We start from the raw sequence: 19,512 nt of genomic DNA on the forward strand, positions 1-19,512 counted from the left end.
CCAACAACACTTTTCATGTGTAGTCCTACCTCAGTTCCCTGGCTCCAGCCTCCCAACTCCTGCACCTGCTGAATCTGCTTAATTTGATTCAGTGAAGGCTTAGGCGGGGTGGTGCTCACTGTCTCCTTTGTCCAATTATCAACAAGTTTGTGCAGCTCGTCTGTGAATGTACTTTTTCTTAGAGGACTGTGATCTGTGGAAAAACAAGGCGACTCGTCATGGCACCAACTGACATTAATTATGGTATGCTGACCCGATTTTAGCACTACGAGGATAAACCGTACCTCTTTTAGCAGGTAGCGTAGTAAGGTGCTCTGGCTTGCAGTACAGTGACAGCCTATTCTTTTCACTACCTGAAAAGCTGCTTGACTGCTGAATCCCTGGATGAGACATACAAGACACAGTTTCGCAGAGAGCAAATCTAAAAAAACAAAACAAGAAAGTGAGGAAGAAATAGTAAAAGCCTCACCAGCATGTGTAACTCCATTGTTGTCTATGTGAGAGTGAGGCCTGGCCCGAAACTTTGTTTTGGTTGGCCTGGGCCTGCGAGGTGAGAGGGCAGGGGGCGCTGCAGGAAGAGGAGGGGTACGAGATAGGGAGGCAGGCAGACTCTGTCTTTGGTCTTTGAGGGAACGAAGCTGTCTGTACAGCTCCTGGAGCTCTCTGTTCTGCTGAGCCTGAAGGGAAACCACCTCTTTGATGTGCCTACAGAGAAAGAGAACGGTTATGTACTGTGGGAAAGAAACAAAAATAAACGGAGACACAAAGAAGAAAATTCAATAAATGGAGAGGCAAAAGTCTTGTACAATAATAAAACTTCTTTCCCTTGTTGACTTACTTTTCTCTGAGCTTGTGTAATTCTCTTCGCAGGTCTTCATCCTCTAGCTCACTCTCATCATCATCATCACTGCTTCCAAGGGGTGAGTGGCTGTGGCCAGGACCTCGAGGAGCGTGGGCCATTGATGGCGTTCTCTTACTTTCTTCTTTATCTCCTTCCTTTACCCGAGATTTCCTCCTCTCCCTCACCAAATCAGGAGACACTGGCGAGCTGTCAGTCTGCCTGTCATCTTTCTTAGTCTCAGTCTGGGTCACAGAGAAACGGCCAACTTTTCTGTGAGTGCCACCACCATGGCCCGACGGGCGATCCTTTGGAGGAGAGGTCTGGGGCACTGGAGTCACCTGGTGATTAATAATGTGAGAAATCTTCATTGCTTGTTTAGACCAGGGCTGCAACATTTTGTCGGCATAATTCATGACTCAACTATAAAAATTAGTTGATGCAAAATTTTACTGTCAACGCTTCATATACTAATACCAAGTAAATGTGTTTTTGTAACTGCAATACACTACAGGAAGCTATGGGGGAAGTATCACCTATATCGTCTGCCAAGACTGCAGACAATACTAAGGAAAAAGAATGTAGTGCGAACTGCAAAACAGGAGGTCAGCAGAAAATGGAAACAGAGATTTTAAAAAATGTGAAAGCATTTCACAGAAAACAAGCAAAGTTAAATGCAGACTGTGCAAAGCAGCGCTTTCCTTTCACAACAGCAGTACTGCTGTGCACGAACATTTAAGGCCCGCCCCCTGGAGCTGTGACATCAACTCTGAATGGGTCAGTTTTAGAAAGTTAAGTTAGTTCGTCACACTGATACCTTGTTCATGTAAATGTTCGTACCGTCATGTTTATGTTAGCTTAACTGTCAGAAACTGCTCAGGATGATACTTGCTAAGCGCTTCCTGGGTCATTATTTTGACCCGGAAACATATGAATATGAAATATTAATCGATGACTAATCAACTAATCAAAGAAAAACTGGCAGATTAGTCGACTACCAAAATTTTTTGTTGCAGCCCTAGTTCAGACTGTGCCAAAGACTGAGACTAACAAGAATCAGCTAATGTGCTCCTACCTGAAAACGTCCTTTAGAAGGCTGCGGTGGATTAAGTGGTGCTCCTGCCTTCCCATCTTTAAACAGCTGACTGCTTGAATCTGCTTCTGATAATGAGAAAGGGATGAAAACAAAAGGGATAGACAAGGACAAAGATACAAAAACACAAACACACGTATAAAAAACACACAAATGATGATACAGACATACAAGAAAGGAACAGAAACAGAAAAATGCACATGACAGTGAGACATACAAATGCAAAAGGACAGACACGGAGAACAAACACAAAGGCACAGTGTTAAGAATTGGCCATTCAAATCACAGAACATTGTGACTTCTTTAACATGCATGCAAATCTGTAAACTGTGTAAACATACTTTCTGTGGATGTCAATTTTAAAATGAGGTCTTTGTGAATTTAAAGTTGTTAAAAAAACTTCGTGAGGTGTGGGGAGTAGTGGTAAATGCATTCATTAAAAGCAAAAACATATTTTAAAATACCAGTTAAATACAGTATAGCCCACCCACACATCCACGCTCTCATTCTCACCAAGTCATCACTGCTCCACCCACTCATTAGACAATGTAGCCCAATATCACATTTAAGATCTTTGTCAGAGCAACAGTGATATTGGTCAGTGTGTTTGATATTTGGGATTGCGACATTAGAGTGTGTACATGGATCACCACAGCCATTTTTAAGGGAAAAATAAAACATAAAAATTAACATAAAATATATACAGCCTGGTATATGTGTTACTTACAGGTAATGGTCCATTATTAGTCACGCGTGTAGAACATAACATACATGCTCATGCATGTGCTCTTGTAACAGAAGATCTAAGCTACTGCTACACACTTTACACACATAAACACGATTACATGCAAGATGACTGGAATACTTGAAAAGCATGATAAAACGTAGCCATATGGAAAACCTAAACGTGTGCAAAAGAGCCCGGCAGTAACTTACAATCCTTTGGTAATGCACACACTGTATTCTAACATATTATGACCTTCACTTACTTCACTACAGCTACATCATATGTTATTGTTTTGGAGCAGTGCTACTGTGTATGAGTTTACAGGATAAGCCTATATGTATTCTGAACTACAAACAATTACATAACATCAGCTTGGTAACTTAGCATCTATGCTATCTGTGTAATGATGTGAGTTGCATTACGCTGTCTACACTGAGTCAGCAGGTGCAGTTGAGATGATTGTTGCTGGCAGTGCCTGTGGACTTGGGACAATGAAGGGAGGTGTGATGTGAAGGAATATTTCCTTGGCACAGGCACAGCTTGTCTTTACTCCATAGTTCATCAGCACTGGGAGGACATCAGATTTGTGATGCCAAACTCTTCCTACACTGTGCCAATCTCCCACCCTCCTCTACGCTCCACTGTTCTCGCCCCTGAGTGAGCAAGTCATGCAAAAAGAAAGACTGCCAAGAAAATGAAATTTAGTAAAAAGGAATTTAGAAAAAAAAAAATCAATAAATAAAAACAAACAGTAATGTATGCAGTGATGTCAACACTAGGGACTTACAGGGGGGACTATAACCAAATAAAAAAACATACATAAAACAGTATTATTTAGCTGGAAACATTAATGTCCATTAACATTAACTTTAAAGCCTTAAAGGTTAAAAAAGTTATTTTGCTATGTTAAAATTAGTACTAGATATTAGATTTAGGTCCATGCCCCAACATCCCATTCTCTCTCTCTCGCTCTCGCTCTCTCTCGCGCGCGCTTACTCCCTAAAAGGACGCTACCTTGCTGGACTCTGGGCTTCTTGAACAAGCTGGCGGAGTGACGCAGTTTGCATGCCCAGTTTTTGAATTTTCGAGTCCAGGATTTCTTGCTAACAGGATTTCTGATACTAGGACATGTCAGGTTTAGGCCAAAATATCCACCTCCTGCATTGTGCTGCTGCTGTCCGTGCCGGAGGGGGATCGGTTGCTGATTGGGGGGCCATGATGCATCTCCAATGGCACTGGTGTCAGAATGTGAGGGTACAGCCTAGAACAGTTAAGACAATTAAGAGTGGCTGCATGGAGTTGAGCTATAAAAAAACGCAGAGATACTCAAACATTTATATAATACAAATAATCGCGGACAGCTGAAACATAGTGGAGTCACATTTACACACTGAAACAGAACAATAATTATAATTCACTACAGTGAAAGACAAACTGAAGGAGAATTTACTTGAAATCTAATCTGTGGTATTCACTCACAAGAATGGTTGGTTCTCCTGGTACAGGTGGGCGTTGGGGCCCAGCAGAGTCATCCTGATTGGGAGGCAGAAGAGGGGTGGGTGGGCTGGATGAGACAGAGGTGGTGAGGAGTGATGGGCCAAGCTGCTGCTCCACTGGGTCCAACTCCATAGAGTTGGGCACCTCTTTGGAAGCTTTCTCTCCACCTCCTTCTCTCTCTGGGTCAGGAGAAGTGGAAGATGAACGGGAGGTGGTGGAGGAAGTAGTGGAGGATGAGGACTGTGGAGAAGTATCTGAGATGGAGGCAGGTGGGGGGAAAGATGAGTGGTGGATTGACTGTGGCTCTGATGACTCATCACCACCTGCTGATGTGGAGGCAGCTGATGTTGGGCCAGAGGTAGCCCCCCCAGCCAGTGCTGTCCCACTGCTGTACTCCTGATACAACAAATTCCTTAGCTTTTCATCCAAGGTTTTTATGCGGTTGTCTACAAATTCAATTTTGGGGGGGCCTTCGCTGTCTGACTCGGCTACGGAGGAAGGTTGAACAGGGGATGGCGTCATTACGTGGGAGAATGTGGGTAAGGGGGTTTCAGCAGTTCCCAGATGCAGAGGTGGCAGAGAGGAGTCAGAGGAGGGATGAAAGGGGGCAGAATAACTCCCTGTGTCCTCTGTAACACTTGTCTCTCCCGTGGACACCTCTGACTCTGACATCTGTAAGGAGGACTGCTTCTGTAGTGGAAACTGCAGCTGTTTGAGGGGCGTGTCCACAGCTTTAACCATCTCCTGTTGCTGCTCAGTATATTGTGATTGTTTCTGTGCCTGTATGTGTTGTGATAACAGCTCAACAGGCACTTGGGTTTGTTGTGGGACCTGCTGTTGTGGTACTGGGCAAACATTTAGCTGTGTCTGCTGTTGAAGAAACTGCTGACTAACTGATAGGGGCAGCATTTGGTTTTGATCTGGTTTCAAAATTGCAGCACCCATAAACATCTGATGCTGTTGCTGCTGTAGCTGCTGCTGCTGTAAGTGTAATGTCTGTTGTAGGTTTAACTGTTGCTGCTGCTGCTGTTGATCAATGTGGGCTTGTTTGGGGGGCAATGGACCAGCAGGACTCATAATCTGCTGTTGTAACTGCTGTAACTGAGGCTGCTGCAGCAACTGTGGGGAAAACTTTGATGTCTGCTGTTGAACAAGGGGTTGTTCGGTTGGCTGCTGAGGAAAAGGTGGCAGAGGCAGAGACTGCTGTAACACCTCTGAATGACAATGCTGAGACATTCCCTGCACCTCAGTCAGCTGTTGTTGAAGTGGTATTTGTGTTTGAATTAGCTGCTGCTGATGCAACTGCTGGAGAGACTGCTGAAGTGCTCGTTCCTGCTGTAGTGGTACTTGTTCGTGGTACACCTGATGTTGGGACTGCAGTTTCTGTTGTGGTGATGGTACTTGCTGCTGTGATGCAGACTGTAGCTGTTGGTGTGGCTGTTGTGGGGCTGGTTGGGCTACTTGGGTGTATGTCTGCTGCTGCTCTATGCCAAGTTGGCTTACAGTAGAAGGGATGACTACAGCAGGAGAAGGGGAATGAAAAGAGGCTGAAGATTGGTCCACGGCAGACATACGGGGCCTTGAAGCAGAGATCAGAGTATCATCTACACTTTGACTCGCAGTGGAACAAACACTGGTTCCAGGAGAAGTCAGGTTATCAGGATGAATAGTGATGGGTGAGGGAGACACAACAGCAGGAGCAGTGGACAAGCTGGTGAGGTTAGCATCAGGAGCAGCAGCAGATGTTGCTATAGTTAAAGGAGCAATAGAAATTTGGTCAGCAGAAGCTGAGATAAGGCCAGTTGAGGTGGTGACAGGGACAGAGGCTGGTCCAGGCCTGGTTTCAGGTGCTGTGTGATGAACAGGGGCTGCGGTAGCAGAGGGGCTCATGGAAGTAGGTACTGAAACAGTGGAGTCTGGGGGGGAGGTGGCAGAAAGGGTGGGGTAGGAAGGAGAGCCCATTCCACTCAAGGACTCCAGACTTTGGGATCCTTCACTTTCTACAGCCGCAGAAATGAACACGGAGTTAAGTTTTTGTTATGTGGCCAAATGGGCCATGTTAATAAGCCAAAGTAATAAAACCGACTCCAGGAGTGCTCACCTTTCTCTCTTTTAGGAGACTGGGGAATCCTTGTCTCTGCAGTGGGTGATGGTGTGGTTGCTCCCTGACTGGAAAGAGAGTCTCTGTGGCGGATAGTCTGGTTGATAAAGAACCGCCAACGTCCCACTGGGGAGGAATGGGGCACTGGGTCCACTGAGAAACCGTAAAGATTGATTACTGTTTTCTACTAAGTTGAGAAGCATCACATAGAACATATTCCCATTCTACCAGAACATTTGTATATGCCTAAACTTACTGGAGTAAGTGGGAGTGCTGACTTGTAACTGGTCAGTCGATCCAGTCTAGTACGAAAATAAGGATTTATCATTTTGTATATATATTCACGTTTTCTCAGATTCAGCATTATTCAAACAAAACAGAAAAACTAAAGAGGCTAGACTGATAGTACCTCTGAATGTGTCTGAAGCATTTCATGGGCTTTCTTAACTATCGCTCTGAGCTCCTCAACAAATGTTTCTTTCTCCACATCAAGGACAAAGTCCTCCTCCACCTGCAAAGTTTTATCAAATGGCAGTCATCAAAAATTAAAACAATACTTTTCAAAATAAGTGCAAACTACAGGATCATACAGTAATGTACCATGTAATCTGCTATGTCCTCGGGTGCATCCCCTTCAATGTCAAACTTAAATGTCACCATCTTGTTGCTGTGAGTCTCCAACTGACAGTCCACCATATTGTCCCCACTGCCGGACACCTATTAAGTACAAGACAAATAATCACATTTATTCTTTGCTATTAATCTTTTAATATCCATAAATATACTTTAACAAATATAGTAATAAAGTCGGTGTTGGTGTTTCCTATATTTTTTCACCTGAAGCATGCTCAGTTGAAACTGGTGTTTCTCAGACTTCTGGCTGGAAGCTCGTCTCTGAGACTTAAGTTTCTCTAATTTTCCATTCGCCAAGAGCTGCAAGGGGTCTTCACCACTGGCTGGTATACACCTAAAGGTGTCATGGAGATTAGAAATTGTATTGTAAATCTTAAGTGTGTATAAATGTATAAACTCAATTATGAAAAAGTAGGGATACTGTATAAAATAGAAAAAAAACCAGAATGCAATGATTTCCAAATCTCAAAAATCAGGTCATTTTGAATTTCATTGGAGCAACATGTCTCAAAAAAGTTGGGACAGGGCCCTGTTTACCATTTGGTAGCGTCCCCTCTTCTTTTAACAATAGTCTGTAAACATCTGTGAACTGAGGAGACCAGCTGCTGAACTTTTGGGAGAGGCATATTGTCCTATTCTTGTCTCATGTAGGATTCTAGTTGCTCAAACATCCTGTGTCTTCTTTGTGGTATTTTTAATTTCATGATGCATTAAATGTTTTAACCCTTGTATGGTGTTCGGGTCTGTGAGACCCGTGTTCAGTTTTTTTCAAAAGAAAAATTAAACAATTAATTATTTTTTCACGTGTAAATGTGTTGTGTCTTTCCACTCACTCCACTTGATTATAACTGATTTATTTATAACATTTTATATAAAAGAAAAACGAGAAGCACATTAATTCATAAATGTGATCTAACAAAGGTAAAGGGAAAAAATTAACCATGTTTGCTGTTCATATGTCTTGTAATTGGGATGAAGTAAACATCTGTTGAGTAATTTAACATAAAATTGTTTGATAGTGTTAATTTGGAAAGCCAAAACTCTAGCGGGTCCACCAGACCCATGAACACTGGCTGAGTAACAAAAATACGAACACCACACAAGGATTAAATGGGTGACAGATCTGGACTGCAGGCAGGCCTCTTCAGCACCTGGAGTCTTCTACCAAAAAGCCAGCGCTGTTGTAAAAGATGCAGTATGTGGTTTAGTGCCGTCTTGCTAAAGTATGCAAGACCTTCCCTAAGAAAGATGTCATCTGAATGGGAGCATGTGTTGCTCTAAACCTGTATACATGTTTCAGCACTGATGGTGCCTTTCCAGATGTTCAGGGTTATTATTACATAGGCACTAATGTAACCACATACTGTCAGAGATGCAGGTTATTGAACTGAGTGCTGATAACAAACTGGATGGTCCCTTCCCTGTTTAGTGTGGTGCCTCAGCATTCATGTTTTCCAATTAGAATTTCAAACTTTGTTTGTCACAGACCATATTTACACTTTGCCTCAGTCCATTTTAAATGAACTTTAGCCCAGAGAAGATGTCTGTGTTCCTGATGTTTACATATGGATTATCCTTTGCATAATAAAGCTTTAACCTGCATTTGTGAATGGCTGTCCAGAATCATCACTGCTAATAAGAGCAAAGTTCCTGTCTATGAAGCAGAGATCAAACACCAGTGTGTCCGATTCCAAATGTGGCACGTCAGTCAGAGGCCCAAACAGAAGCAAACTTCTCATCGTTTTCAATACCGGCAGTTCTATGCGCGAGGAATCTGACCCTGAGGGTCAGACTGTCAATGAGAAGAACATCCAACAAAAACCACCTGAACTATGGTTTCTGTCATAGTGTTATTGCAGGTCAGCACACAGTGCAATGGACTTTTCTGGCTGAACCAGAACAACCAAAACCAAATACTCCTGACCTGCCAAAGAAAGATCACTGAGACTATGCATTGTTACCCAAAATGAGCCTTTAAAGATAAAGGCTTGTGATTTGGCCACAGTGTTTAAAATCTAGTGCAACCCAGGGAAAAATGCAGAGGAGTTTTCCACAAATGATCTAAAAGCAGCAGCCATGCTTGAAGCAGTTTAAAGGCTCTCACTCAACATTTAATGTGAAATTGTAAAGGATTCAAATGTAAAACATTATTACATCATAAGACTCTTATGATTTCTAAAAAACAATCTTTTTGCACTACTACTTAGCTGCAAAATGAATTCAATTTAAAAGAAAAACCAAGTCTCTGAGCATGTTTTAAGTCCTTGTATGGCAAATTACAGCTTCACTCAGTACTGAGATTACATTTATATGGAAATCAGACTGCAATGATATCACTTACCCTGATGAAGAATGACGATCTGCACTTGTCTTACAAGGACCATCCTGTAGAGTGACATATATACAAACACACACACACAAACCATGCCAGCATGAAGAAAAGAATGCAAAAATAGATTAGCTATGTTAACGGCAAGTAAAGCAATAGTGTGATTATGACAAATGACATATAGGACACGTTCTATGAATACACTTAGGAATCAAAATTTGTTAGTATGAATCAAAAAGGTGCAGTCAAAGCTTATTGTCAAATATTTCGATTTAGCAGTATGCTTACTTATTGTGCCAGCATGTCAGTAAAGTTATTATCAAATTTATAAAGCAAACTTTCATACTTCTTGTACCTGAGCAATGCCCAGCAGGGAAAGGTCACAGTCTTGCAGCGAGCCTTGGGTCAGTTTGGGTTTGGGGGCATTAGAATCAAGTGATTGTAGAGTAGTAACAGGCAGAGGGGAGGTGGGTATAAAGTCGACTTGCGCTGGTAAGGTTACCTGGGCTGCTGGTGAAGATGTGGGCAGCTCTGGAGCAGGGGCAACAGCAGGATAGGTGGATGGCAGGGATGTAAGAGATGATAGTGTAGAAGGACATGAGGTATGCAAAGGGCTTAGGGGCACTTGCTGCGTAGGAAAGACAGCATGGGGCAAAATAGGCTGCTCAGATATAGGTGTCTGAGTGTGTATCTGTGTTTGAGAGTGTGCTTGGGCCTGATTGCTGGCTTGTGTTTGTGTGTGAGCTGGTGGCATCTGCTTGGGATGGTGCTGTGGAGAAGGAGGGGCACCTAGCACTAGGTGGCTATACAGAGACAGGGTCTTGCCCTGGGACTGAGGCTCAGCCACATTATTGGGGCCTAATTGTCCAGGAGCAATGGTCATTAGAGGTGAAGTAGGTTGACACTGTGAGGGAAGCTGACTCTCGTCAAAGGTTATCAAAGCTGGTTTCAGAGGAAGTGGTTGCTGAACGGGAGTTGAGCTGGGTAGTGCCGGTAGCTGGGTCTGTGGGGGTGGCATGGCGAGAGATTGCTGCACGTGAGAAAGCTTCTGCAGCTGTTGTTGGTACTGCTCAGTATACTGAGGAACAGCAGGCTGGCAGATGGACTGAATTACTGAAGGGTCACCCTGAACAACTGAATGTAGTGATCTTTGGCCTGGGACTTGTGCTTGTTTGGTCTGTATAGGATGAAGAGGGGCAGTTACTGAATTGAGACCATCTGTTTTAGTTCCACAACTTCCAGCTGAGCCAGGTGACAGAATCATCTGCTGATACTGGATTACTGGGTGCTGTTGTTCCAGCTGTTGGGTAATATGAGTTATATCAGACTGTACAGGTGGTATGGCTTGCTGGGTAGGGTGAGGGACATACTGACTGGTCAAAGGACCAGCAGCAGACTGCGCATGCAACTGGCTAGCTTGCTGGCCTTGAGTTTGTTGTTGGATCTGGGGCTGGGTGAGCGCTGGCATTGGAGCATTTTGCTGAATAAGAGTTTCATGTTGAATCTGACTGGGGATTGAAGCAACTGCACCTGGAGGCTGGACAGTAGTTTGACTTTGTTGGCCCATCATTTGAACATCAGCCTTTGGGACCTGGCCATGCAGTGGCTGTGACTGAGTAAAGGTTGTGGTCAGAGGATGAGCCTGGATTGGCTGAGAAGTTACCTGACTCTGTGTGGGAGTAACAGGCCCAGGGTAACTACTTTGGGAAGGAACCTGCTGGCTCTGGATGACTTGTGTGTGTCCCTGAATCAATGATAATGGGGTAGTTACCTGGCCCTCTGTCATAGCTTGAGGTGCTTGGGCTGCAGACTGAGCTATAAACTTGGCTGGGCTCTGGCCTTGGTTCTGGGGCTGAGCCTCACTTTGTCCTTGCTGTGTAAGGATTTGAGCTGGGACACTTGCAGGCGTCTGAACAGTAGTAGGAATGGTCATGGGCACTTGGCCCTGAGATATAATATAAGTTTGGTGATGAATTACCTCAGTACTGACTGGTGCGCCAACTGATATGTGAGGTTCCATTACAGATGTGTGCTGCTGTGGTTGGGCAACAAATGCCTGCTGCTGCTGCATCAGTGCTACTTGCTGCTGTTGCTCTATCATCTGAGAAGCATGAGGTGTAAACTGAGTAGAGTTCAGTTGTGGGATACACATCTGCTGTATATCGGTTGGTTGATGATGAATCTGCTGCTCACTGTTGCTTTGTGGTATAGGGACAGCTTTGTGTTTTTCAGTTTGCTGAAGTTGAATGATGGAAGCTTGCTGCTGCTCTTTAAACTGCTGCTTCATTAGAGCCTGTTGCTGTAATCTTTCTGCTTGCTGTTGTAACAGGACTTGCTGTTGACGCTGCTGCTCTAACTGTTGTTGCAACAGAGCTTGCTGCTGCTGTTCTATCTGCTGTTTGAGTTGCGCTTGTTGCTGCTCTTGTTGCTGCAGCTGAGCTTTCTGTTGAAGCTGCTGCTGCTGCTGTAGCATTAACTGCTGTTGTATCAGTGCCTGCTGCTGTTCCATTTGCCGGATTAAGGCCTGCTGTTGCAGTTGTTGTTCATTCTGCTGCTGCATCTGCTGGGGATGCTGCTGCAATAAAATTTGTTGCTCGTTTTTCCCACTTTGTTGCTGATTCTCTGTTTCCTTTTGTGTTCCAGTTTGGCGCTGTCCAATTTGTTGATATAACTGACTCTGTTGCTGTGAAGGAGGTTGCTTTGGTTGTTGTTGCTCTAACTGATGCTGAAAAATTGGTTGCTCTTGCGGTCCAAGACCTTGTTGCTGCTGCTCTTGTTTCTGCTGAATGAGAGTTTGTTGCTGTTGCTGTTGATCCAACAGTTGCTTTTGTTTAAGCGCTTGCTGCTGCTGCAGCTGGGCTTGCTGCTGCTGTTGAAGCAGTGCTCTTTGTTGTTGCTGATCAAGCTGTTGCTGGACATACAGCTGATGTTGCTCAAGCAGTAAAACTTGTTGCTGCTGCTCTTTTTGCTGCTGCTGTTGTAACAAAGTTTGCTGTTGCTGAAGCTGTTGTTGTGATTGTAGCATTATCTGTTCACAGGGATCCCCTGTTGATTGCATAGCTCGCTGCTCCATACCTGTTTGTGGTGTGAACACATGCTGCTGTGAAGCTGGCTGGACGTGTGGGGCAGACTGCTGTACACAGATCTGCTGCTGAGTCTCAGACTGATGTTTCTCGATGGACGTAGCTGAAAGGCTGTGTTGATGCTGTTCTGTTGCAGGCTGAGCGGCAGTAACTTGTTGTTGTTCAAGCTCAGCTGACTGCCCCCCTATTTGCAGTTGTGGCTGCTGCTGCAAATGAAGGGTGGAGGTCTGGGGATCCATTCCCATCTGTTGTTGTGGGACAATAGTCTGCTGGGGGATCACGACAGACTGTGTTTGTTGGGGTGCGGCCTGGGAAATGATGTCAGTGATCTGCATGGGAGTGGCAGGGTGTTGGGTCTGCTGAGCGTGGGGCACAATTGTCCTTGCTAGTCCAGCAGTATCACTGACTGGCATGGATGCAGTGAGAACATTAATGGGTGCCTGTGGGGAAACAGGTGGTATGTATGACTGTGAAGGGGCAACTGATCCGTGGGGAGCGGCGGTTTGAAAATCATCTGATGGGAATGTTTGTGACTATTGAGTGATAATGGGAGAATGATGTTTGGAGTTGAAAGAAGGGGGAAAAGAAAGTAGCAGAAAAATTGGGTTAAGATTAAGCTTTGGAAAGAAGCATCAATTATCAACACATTTAATTTTAATCAGGGTGTCCCACAGTGCTTTATAGCAGAGGTTGGCTGCCTCCCCACAAAATTAACCAGAATCACAATTTCACACTCCAAGCTAATATAGTATTTAATGAGAGAGACATCTCACCACCTCTGACAAACAACTTCCTGGGGGAAACCCTGTGTAGTGTAAAACCAGATGGCGAATCTCAGATGATTATGAGGATGATTTATGTTGGCACAAACAGTTATTAAATGGAAAAGAACACATTAACATTAATGTTAGCCTTCATTGCCCCTATGTTAAATTAGGCTGTCAGTTTGCACATTATCACCATTTTCACCTGAAAGTATTGTTGAGGTACACTTGGTGATACCTGCGGAACCACGGTACCGGAGTGAAGAAATGTCTGACCCATGGGTCCTCCTCCACTTTGTCCTAAGGACATGCTTGTCATACTAACACTCGGCCCAAGAGGTATAGTAGCAACACTTGTACTCTCACCAATGGGGGGCATCTGAGGATGAGGCAATGCACCAGTGCTCTGTTGTGCAAGAAAAATAATGAACACATATATAAATATATATATAGTATTTAAGTTCAAAAAACAATAATTTTATCAGTAAGATATAAAAATACACCTACAGATGCAACTGTGGGTAATGAGGTCTGTGAGTGGGTATATGAGTCCCCCTGCAGAGAGTATGCCTGGCTCTGTCCACTCGCATAAGATTCACAGCTTGCAGATCCAATGCTCTCCCCTTCTGAGTAGTCAAAGACATTTAAAAAATAAGACACTATAAAAATTCAGACTACACAAAAAGTACTTGTTCAAATCATATTCATGTATTTTAAAATTTTCATTTAAAATTTCACCATTATAATTGTTTCATATAGATACATTTTGATCAGCTACTGGCACATGGGATATGTCACTAAGGAGCACACTGTACCTGGCAGATTTAGGGTTGCCCCACTGAAAATATTTTGCTGCCTGACATGTTGGTCCACTTCAGGAAGCTCCTCGGACTCCTGCACTCCACCTCCTCCTCCGTCTCCCGTGTGTCCAGCTACCCCTTGCACCAGCGAGGATGGGTAAGATGGATGAGTAAAGGTGTAGGAAGTGAGAGTGGAGTCTCTTCGTTCTTCAAAGCCCTGCTGCTGAAGGACCTGCTGCTGTCGACGCTCCCTTGACTTTTTGATTAGGTTCACTCTGTCCCGGATGGATTTTCCGACCACTTTGGCATCACTTTCATGAAAGAAGCCTGATTTCACCTGTAATGTAGAGAGGCAAAGAGAGAGTAATTAATTAATGGGCAAATGTCAGGTGAGGAAATCTAGATCAGCTGGAGAAATCTTGAAGTGGCTGATAGATAAAGTGAAGGGCTTGTAATTCCTAACCTGCATTTAAGCTTTTAAGTATCAAATCAAGGCCTTTTCCCAGTCAACAGTACCTGACACCTACGGACCCGATCAGCTTATCAGGCATTAATTATTCCTGCCTTACCATCTCTAGAGCCACTTCTTCAGCACTATCATTTTCCAGGTCATAGCTGAACTCAATGGCCTCATTGTCCTTGTGCTTCCCCTTCAGCTTCTTGGGGTCTTCAACCCAAATTCGGAGAGCCAGGCAGTCCTGGATGCCTGTGTCCTCCTCAGCTAGTTCCACCCGGACGCCTGTGTCCTCCCCAAAGAAAGCATGGTTCAGCAGGTCTCGAATGGAGAGTCTGTCAAGAAAGGAGAATTCGATGATAGAAGAGACTGGGACGTTTAATGATCACATTACCAGTCACTCTGCATAATAGAGTGGATGCCATAGTGTTATGAAAGCAAATTCTGCTTACCTCTGGCTTTTGTTCTGACGAATGCAGCCTTCAATGATCTCTTTGATCTCTGGGTCATTTACTTTGTCAAAGCTGGCTGGCTTTATACCCTGAAAAATAAAAGAAACAGGAAATTCATTGTATTCTACAGGAACTTATGTAATTAGGATTTTAAGTCCTGCATTTAACAATTAAAACATTTTCAGAGTTGAGCCAAAAAGTTTAGATCACAATTAAATAAAACAACAATCAATTAGATCCTTATGCATCATCACCACAAATGCATAGAGTTTGCTTGCGAATATTTCAAAGACTCACACTTGTGACTTTGCGATAGATCTGAGCAGCATTTTGGCACTCAGAGTAGGGGTACTCTGAAGTAGCCATCTCCAGCATACACATCCCAAAGGCATATACGTCCACAGACTCATCATAGTGCTCCTCATACATCTCTGGAGCCATGAACTCCGGGGTTCCTGTTAAAACCAAACAGTACTCTATGACAACCCAAACATCGAAATATTATTTCACTACAGATTAGAGTTTGTATTTACAGTGATGTAATACCATCCACAAAGCAGAAATTTCCTCAGACTCAGTGTAAGAATTTTCAAGCTGATAATAATCTACCTACTCATCATCTAATTTATCTTTACTGGGCACTGCTTCTGCAGGCTAAGAGAGCTGGCATTTCATCATCAGTGCCCTCTTTCTACATTCACCACTAACATAGAAATAAACTATATGTCTACTGAAGTTAAGTGAGACTTTTGTAAAATCTCAGTAGTGCTGAATGCAGAGGAAAGGCCTTAATCTTGTAGAGACAGGGCATGAGTGATCTAAAAAGCATTCAATCTATAAACTGCAAGCAGCCTACCTATAACACTCTTTGCAAAGGAGGTCCTCATAAGAGTGGCCAGTCCCAGATCACCGATCTTGACTGATCCTGTGGGGCCTGTTATAAAAATGTTGTCACACTTGAGGTCCCGATGGACAATTGGTGGAGTCCTGGTGTGAAGGAAGTGAAGGCCTTTCAGAATTTGCCTACACCAACTTCTAAGGACCTTGGGTTTCATCACCTTAAAGCGCTTCAGGTAACTGTGGATAGAGAATAAAAGCAATCAAACTCAAAAGGATATTGTAATAAACAACCAATAGACAAAACGTGTAAGTCAACACACTGACAGCGATAGCGAAATATTATGAATTACTTATATTTCCTGAATTTGAACGTGTTGTGATAATGTGATGACACTTCACCTGAAACACATTATATATCTCTGTATAAAGCAACACATCTGTCCAAATTAATAGTACATTAACTCTATGCACAATAAAAACTGTGTTTTGCGGTATGAATAATCTCCATTCATCAAATTCATTAACAGAAGTGAGTACCAAGGTGTTGGCAAGACAAACAAATGAATGTGGATTAACAAATTTTATAGATTAACTGAAATAATTCTTTTTTTTAGAACATAATAAACATAGACTCAATAATAGCTATCTGTAGCAGATAGGTTACACTAACGTTTTGAGTGTTCCTGATGTCATGAGTTCAGTGACTAGTACAATGCACTTCTTTCCACGAAGTACAGACTCCCAGGAATCATAGAAGCGGACGATGTTGGGGTGCTGAAGCCCCTTTAGCATCTCTGCCTCTTCTTTGAAGCGTTGCTGCTCTGCCTTGGTCAGCTTGCGATCCTGAAATAGGAGGTACATGTCATGTCATGAGCCTCAGCATCTGTTTCACTCCCTTACTCCGTGACTACTCACAGGAAACCAAAACATAAGCCTGCCCTGGACAGCACTCCCATAATGAAGCAATAACACCTACTGCCACTAGATGGTGCTAGCAGCATATAGATGTAGCTCTGCAAAGACAACACCCAGTCACTGGCTTTATAAAACACATTTCTACTGCATCTGCCACACATCCCTAGTATGGCGGACAGAATGGCTGTTGCAGAAATACAGTTCACTGGCACAAGCAGCTTCCTATAGGAACAGAGATAGCACTGACTAATCCCTCAGTTACACACTGGTATATAGTCTTTTGCAATCCCTAAGATTGATCGCATAAGGTTTTTTCTTCTGTTGTGAATATATAAAGCATGTTTGTTTTCTTCTTTTTACATTTCCAGACATTATACTGCTTTTTCTTAAAATACTAACACTTTAATTAATATAATTTGCTGTACTCTATTCACATAGAAAATACACGAACATGAATTTCCCAGCAGGTGGGAAAAATGTTTCAGAATATGCTATGTTGTGATAGTGATTTGAGAATTTATTAAGAGTCACATAAAACTGTCAATTAAAGCATTTCACAGTGAGAGATGACTTTGCTGGCTCCACTAAGTGAGTGTGTATTTTTAGACTCTGTCATTAACAACTGTTGCTATATCCATGTATACAAATCCATCTTTTCAGGTATGCGGTCATTTGAGCTTTATTAACCTAGGGACCTGCTATTTCAGGGAATTATCACAGGTTTAACAGGAAAGTTACGTGTCATGGTTTTGTATTATTAAAAAAATCTAATTTTATGCCATTTATGCAAAGAACTTACGAAGAAATAAAAACAAAACAATACAGTATGTTTCACTTATTATCAATGGGGATTGGGTGGCAGCCACTACTGTGTCACAAACAGACCTCACTATAAATAGAAGTCATCATAACACTTGGTTTCCACTAATCGATTTCATTGATGTTAAGCTTGCTTTTTTCCCCACAAACCCCGCCTCCCCACAGGGAGGTGGAGTACTGCAGATATTTGGACACAGATCAACAGATTTTCATGTAATGTCGATATGCAGCCTTCTGTCACGTTATATATTGATATACATTTTTCTGCCTACACTAAAAGCTCTGTACTTATCTTTTCAGAGCACTTTTGCTCTCTGTGTTGATGCTGGTTTGGTGTCCTTTTCTGGAAATATTAAGCAATCTCTTCACCCTCCCCTCTCAACGGAGAAGAAGCATCAACAAAAAAGCTGCTCCTTTTTGCACTCACTAAGAATTAGTTCCTCAGAATAGCCTTGCCCTTACACCTTCCTGCCTTTACTACTAAGTCTGTCATGTTACTATGTTTGAGCATTCTTATGCAAATGTGAGTCTCAATGCTGCCTGCTTCTACCTGTTCTCATATTTTTGCGTGTGCTCACGCTGTGCTGTATTTTGTCAGGGAGTACTGTCTGTGTCCTCGTTCAGAGCTCCAGTCTACCTCATTGTCTGGCACACTGTGAAACAGTGTGACTGTGTCTGTTGCCTCCTCAGCGTCTATTTTGTCTCCCCACAGAGCATTGCATCATCAGCCACCCTTAGGGTCAGCAAAGGTTATTAAGAGTTCAGTTAATATCTGTCTAGACGTACTCACACAAGCCTGCTGCCCACTGTGAACCAGCTCACACATTCACACTAATATTCTCATAAATGGAGGCACAGCATCAATGAAGAAATCCCAGCTCTGATATTGTTAGATTAATTGGTGATTATAAATCGGTTATTGGTGTGAAGGGCTGTCTATCACTCGGTGTTGGGACGGTGATGCAGTGACATTGTGCCCAAGGTGAATGCTGCCCTTTCTTCCACCACCCTGAGATGCTGAATTAGATTAATGGTCAAAAATATAAATGGATAGATATGACAGTACAAATAATGCATTGGTAAAACAGCAATTTGCAGACATGGAGTTTGCAAACAAAATGACAAAATAGACACCAGAGGGAAAGAAAAACAGTTGCAAAGCAATTTGTTAACCATCAATTAAATGACAAAGCAACATAAACACACAGACAGTTCCACATTTCTGCTTTCAAATAGAGAAATCATAAAAATTCGACATTTACACATATACTGTGTAAATAAATGGGAGAGGCCAGAAACCTATTGTACTCCTAGTGTCAGTCTTCTATGTATGATGTATGATTTGAAGATTGTGGAACTACCAAAAAGACAGCAGTAACTCTGGATAACTCTGGTTAAGCAGTTAGAGAAGTAAAGCTGAGAGGGTTTGGACATGTGCAGAGGAAGGATAGTAGATATACTGGATAACGGATGGTGTTACAGAGAAGGATGCTAGGAATGGGGTGAGACAGAGGCAGTTGATCCACTGTGGTGATCCCTAAAAGGAGGAACCTTTCTCTTTCAGAAATATTTTGATATTCAGTTTTTACTTAAAGTGTGTCATAGATGGGCCCACAATGGTAATTGTAGAATCTCAGACATGTGTCTGGGGGTGGGCGTCCGGGTACACACCGGCTCACTCCTTGGCGGCCGCTTGTCGGGGCCTGGGGCCTGGGGCTCGCTCGGGCCCCTTTGGAGGTGGGGTGCCCCCGGCCTCTCGGCCTGGGGCTCGGTCACTCAGGCGCAGCTGGGGGCCGGCGGAGCTCACGGGCGCGTCACTGCAACTCCCCCTGACTTCTGCTCCGCGACTGCTGGGCAAGCCCTCATCTGGGACTCTCCTCAGCTCTTACTGGGACAGTGGCGCGGCTGCCCCTCTGTTGGTCTTCCATGGTCTCTTGTGTTCTGGGGGCCTCTGGATGTCTGGAGTTTTGATCTCCTCCATACCCGCTTCACACCCTGAGGACGGGGCTGTGGCCCCCCCACACTCCCTAGCAGATCATTACATGGAGAAACCTTTGGAATGCAAGCATGCTGATCCACACAGGTATGCACACATGGGTATTCACAGACGCGGACTAAAGCTTTCTTGGCTGCTGCCTCAAAGCACACTGTGCGCTGTCTATCTTGC

General features: G+C 43.5%; 1 protein-coding gene across 8 annotated transcripts in view; it reads right to left on the reverse strand.

Moving 5' to 3' along the window:
* Positions 1-19,512, reverse strand: part of wnk3 (WNK lysine deficient protein kinase 3) — a 40,092-nt gene that overhangs the window by 3,490 nt on the left and 17,090 nt on the right. For 2 of the 8 annotated variants that reach the window (XM_004558729.4, XM_004558730.4), the window contains 22 exons: positions 16,282-16,454; positions 15,628-15,848; positions 15,069-15,226; positions 14,772-14,860; positions 14,435-14,654; positions 13,881-14,202; positions 13,573-13,691; positions 13,271-13,471; positions 9,574-12,834; positions 9,231-9,274; positions 7,094-7,223; positions 6,857-6,973; positions 6,666-6,767; positions 6,513-6,558; positions 6,257-6,409; positions 4,138-6,155; positions 3,673-3,919; positions 1,914-1,999; positions 839-1,179; positions 470-705; positions 285-380; positions 30-193 (listed from right to left, as the gene is read on the reverse strand). In XM_004558729.4, coding sequence (XP_004558786.3) covers positions 30-193; positions 285-380; positions 470-705; positions 839-1,179; positions 1,914-1,999; positions 3,673-3,919; positions 4,138-6,155; positions 6,257-6,409; positions 6,513-6,558; positions 6,666-6,767; positions 6,857-6,973; positions 7,094-7,223; positions 9,231-9,274; positions 9,574-12,834; positions 13,271-13,471; positions 13,573-13,691; positions 13,881-14,202; positions 14,435-14,654; positions 14,772-14,860; positions 15,069-15,226; positions 15,628-15,848; positions 16,282-16,454 — 8,544 coding nt within the window. The remainder of the gene's footprint in view (positions 1-29; positions 194-284; positions 381-469; positions 706-838; positions 1,180-1,913; positions 2,000-3,672; positions 3,920-4,137; positions 6,156-6,256; positions 6,410-6,512; positions 6,559-6,665; positions 6,768-6,856; positions 6,974-7,093; positions 7,224-9,230; positions 9,275-9,573; positions 12,835-13,270; positions 13,472-13,572; positions 13,692-13,880; positions 14,203-14,434; positions 14,655-14,771; positions 14,861-15,068; positions 15,227-15,627; positions 15,849-16,281; positions 16,455-19,512) is intronic. The other 6 variants (XM_004558731.4, XM_076878836.1, XM_076878835.1 and 3 more) reach the window with 6 other exon arrangements.

Source organism: Maylandia zebra, linkage group LG20, assembly GCF_041146795.1.
Source record: "Maylandia zebra isolate NMK-2024a linkage group LG20, Mzebra_GT3a, whole genome shotgun sequence".
In the NCBI taxonomy this organism is placed as follows: Eukaryota; Metazoa; Chordata; class Actinopteri; order Cichliformes; family Cichlidae; genus Maylandia; species Maylandia zebra.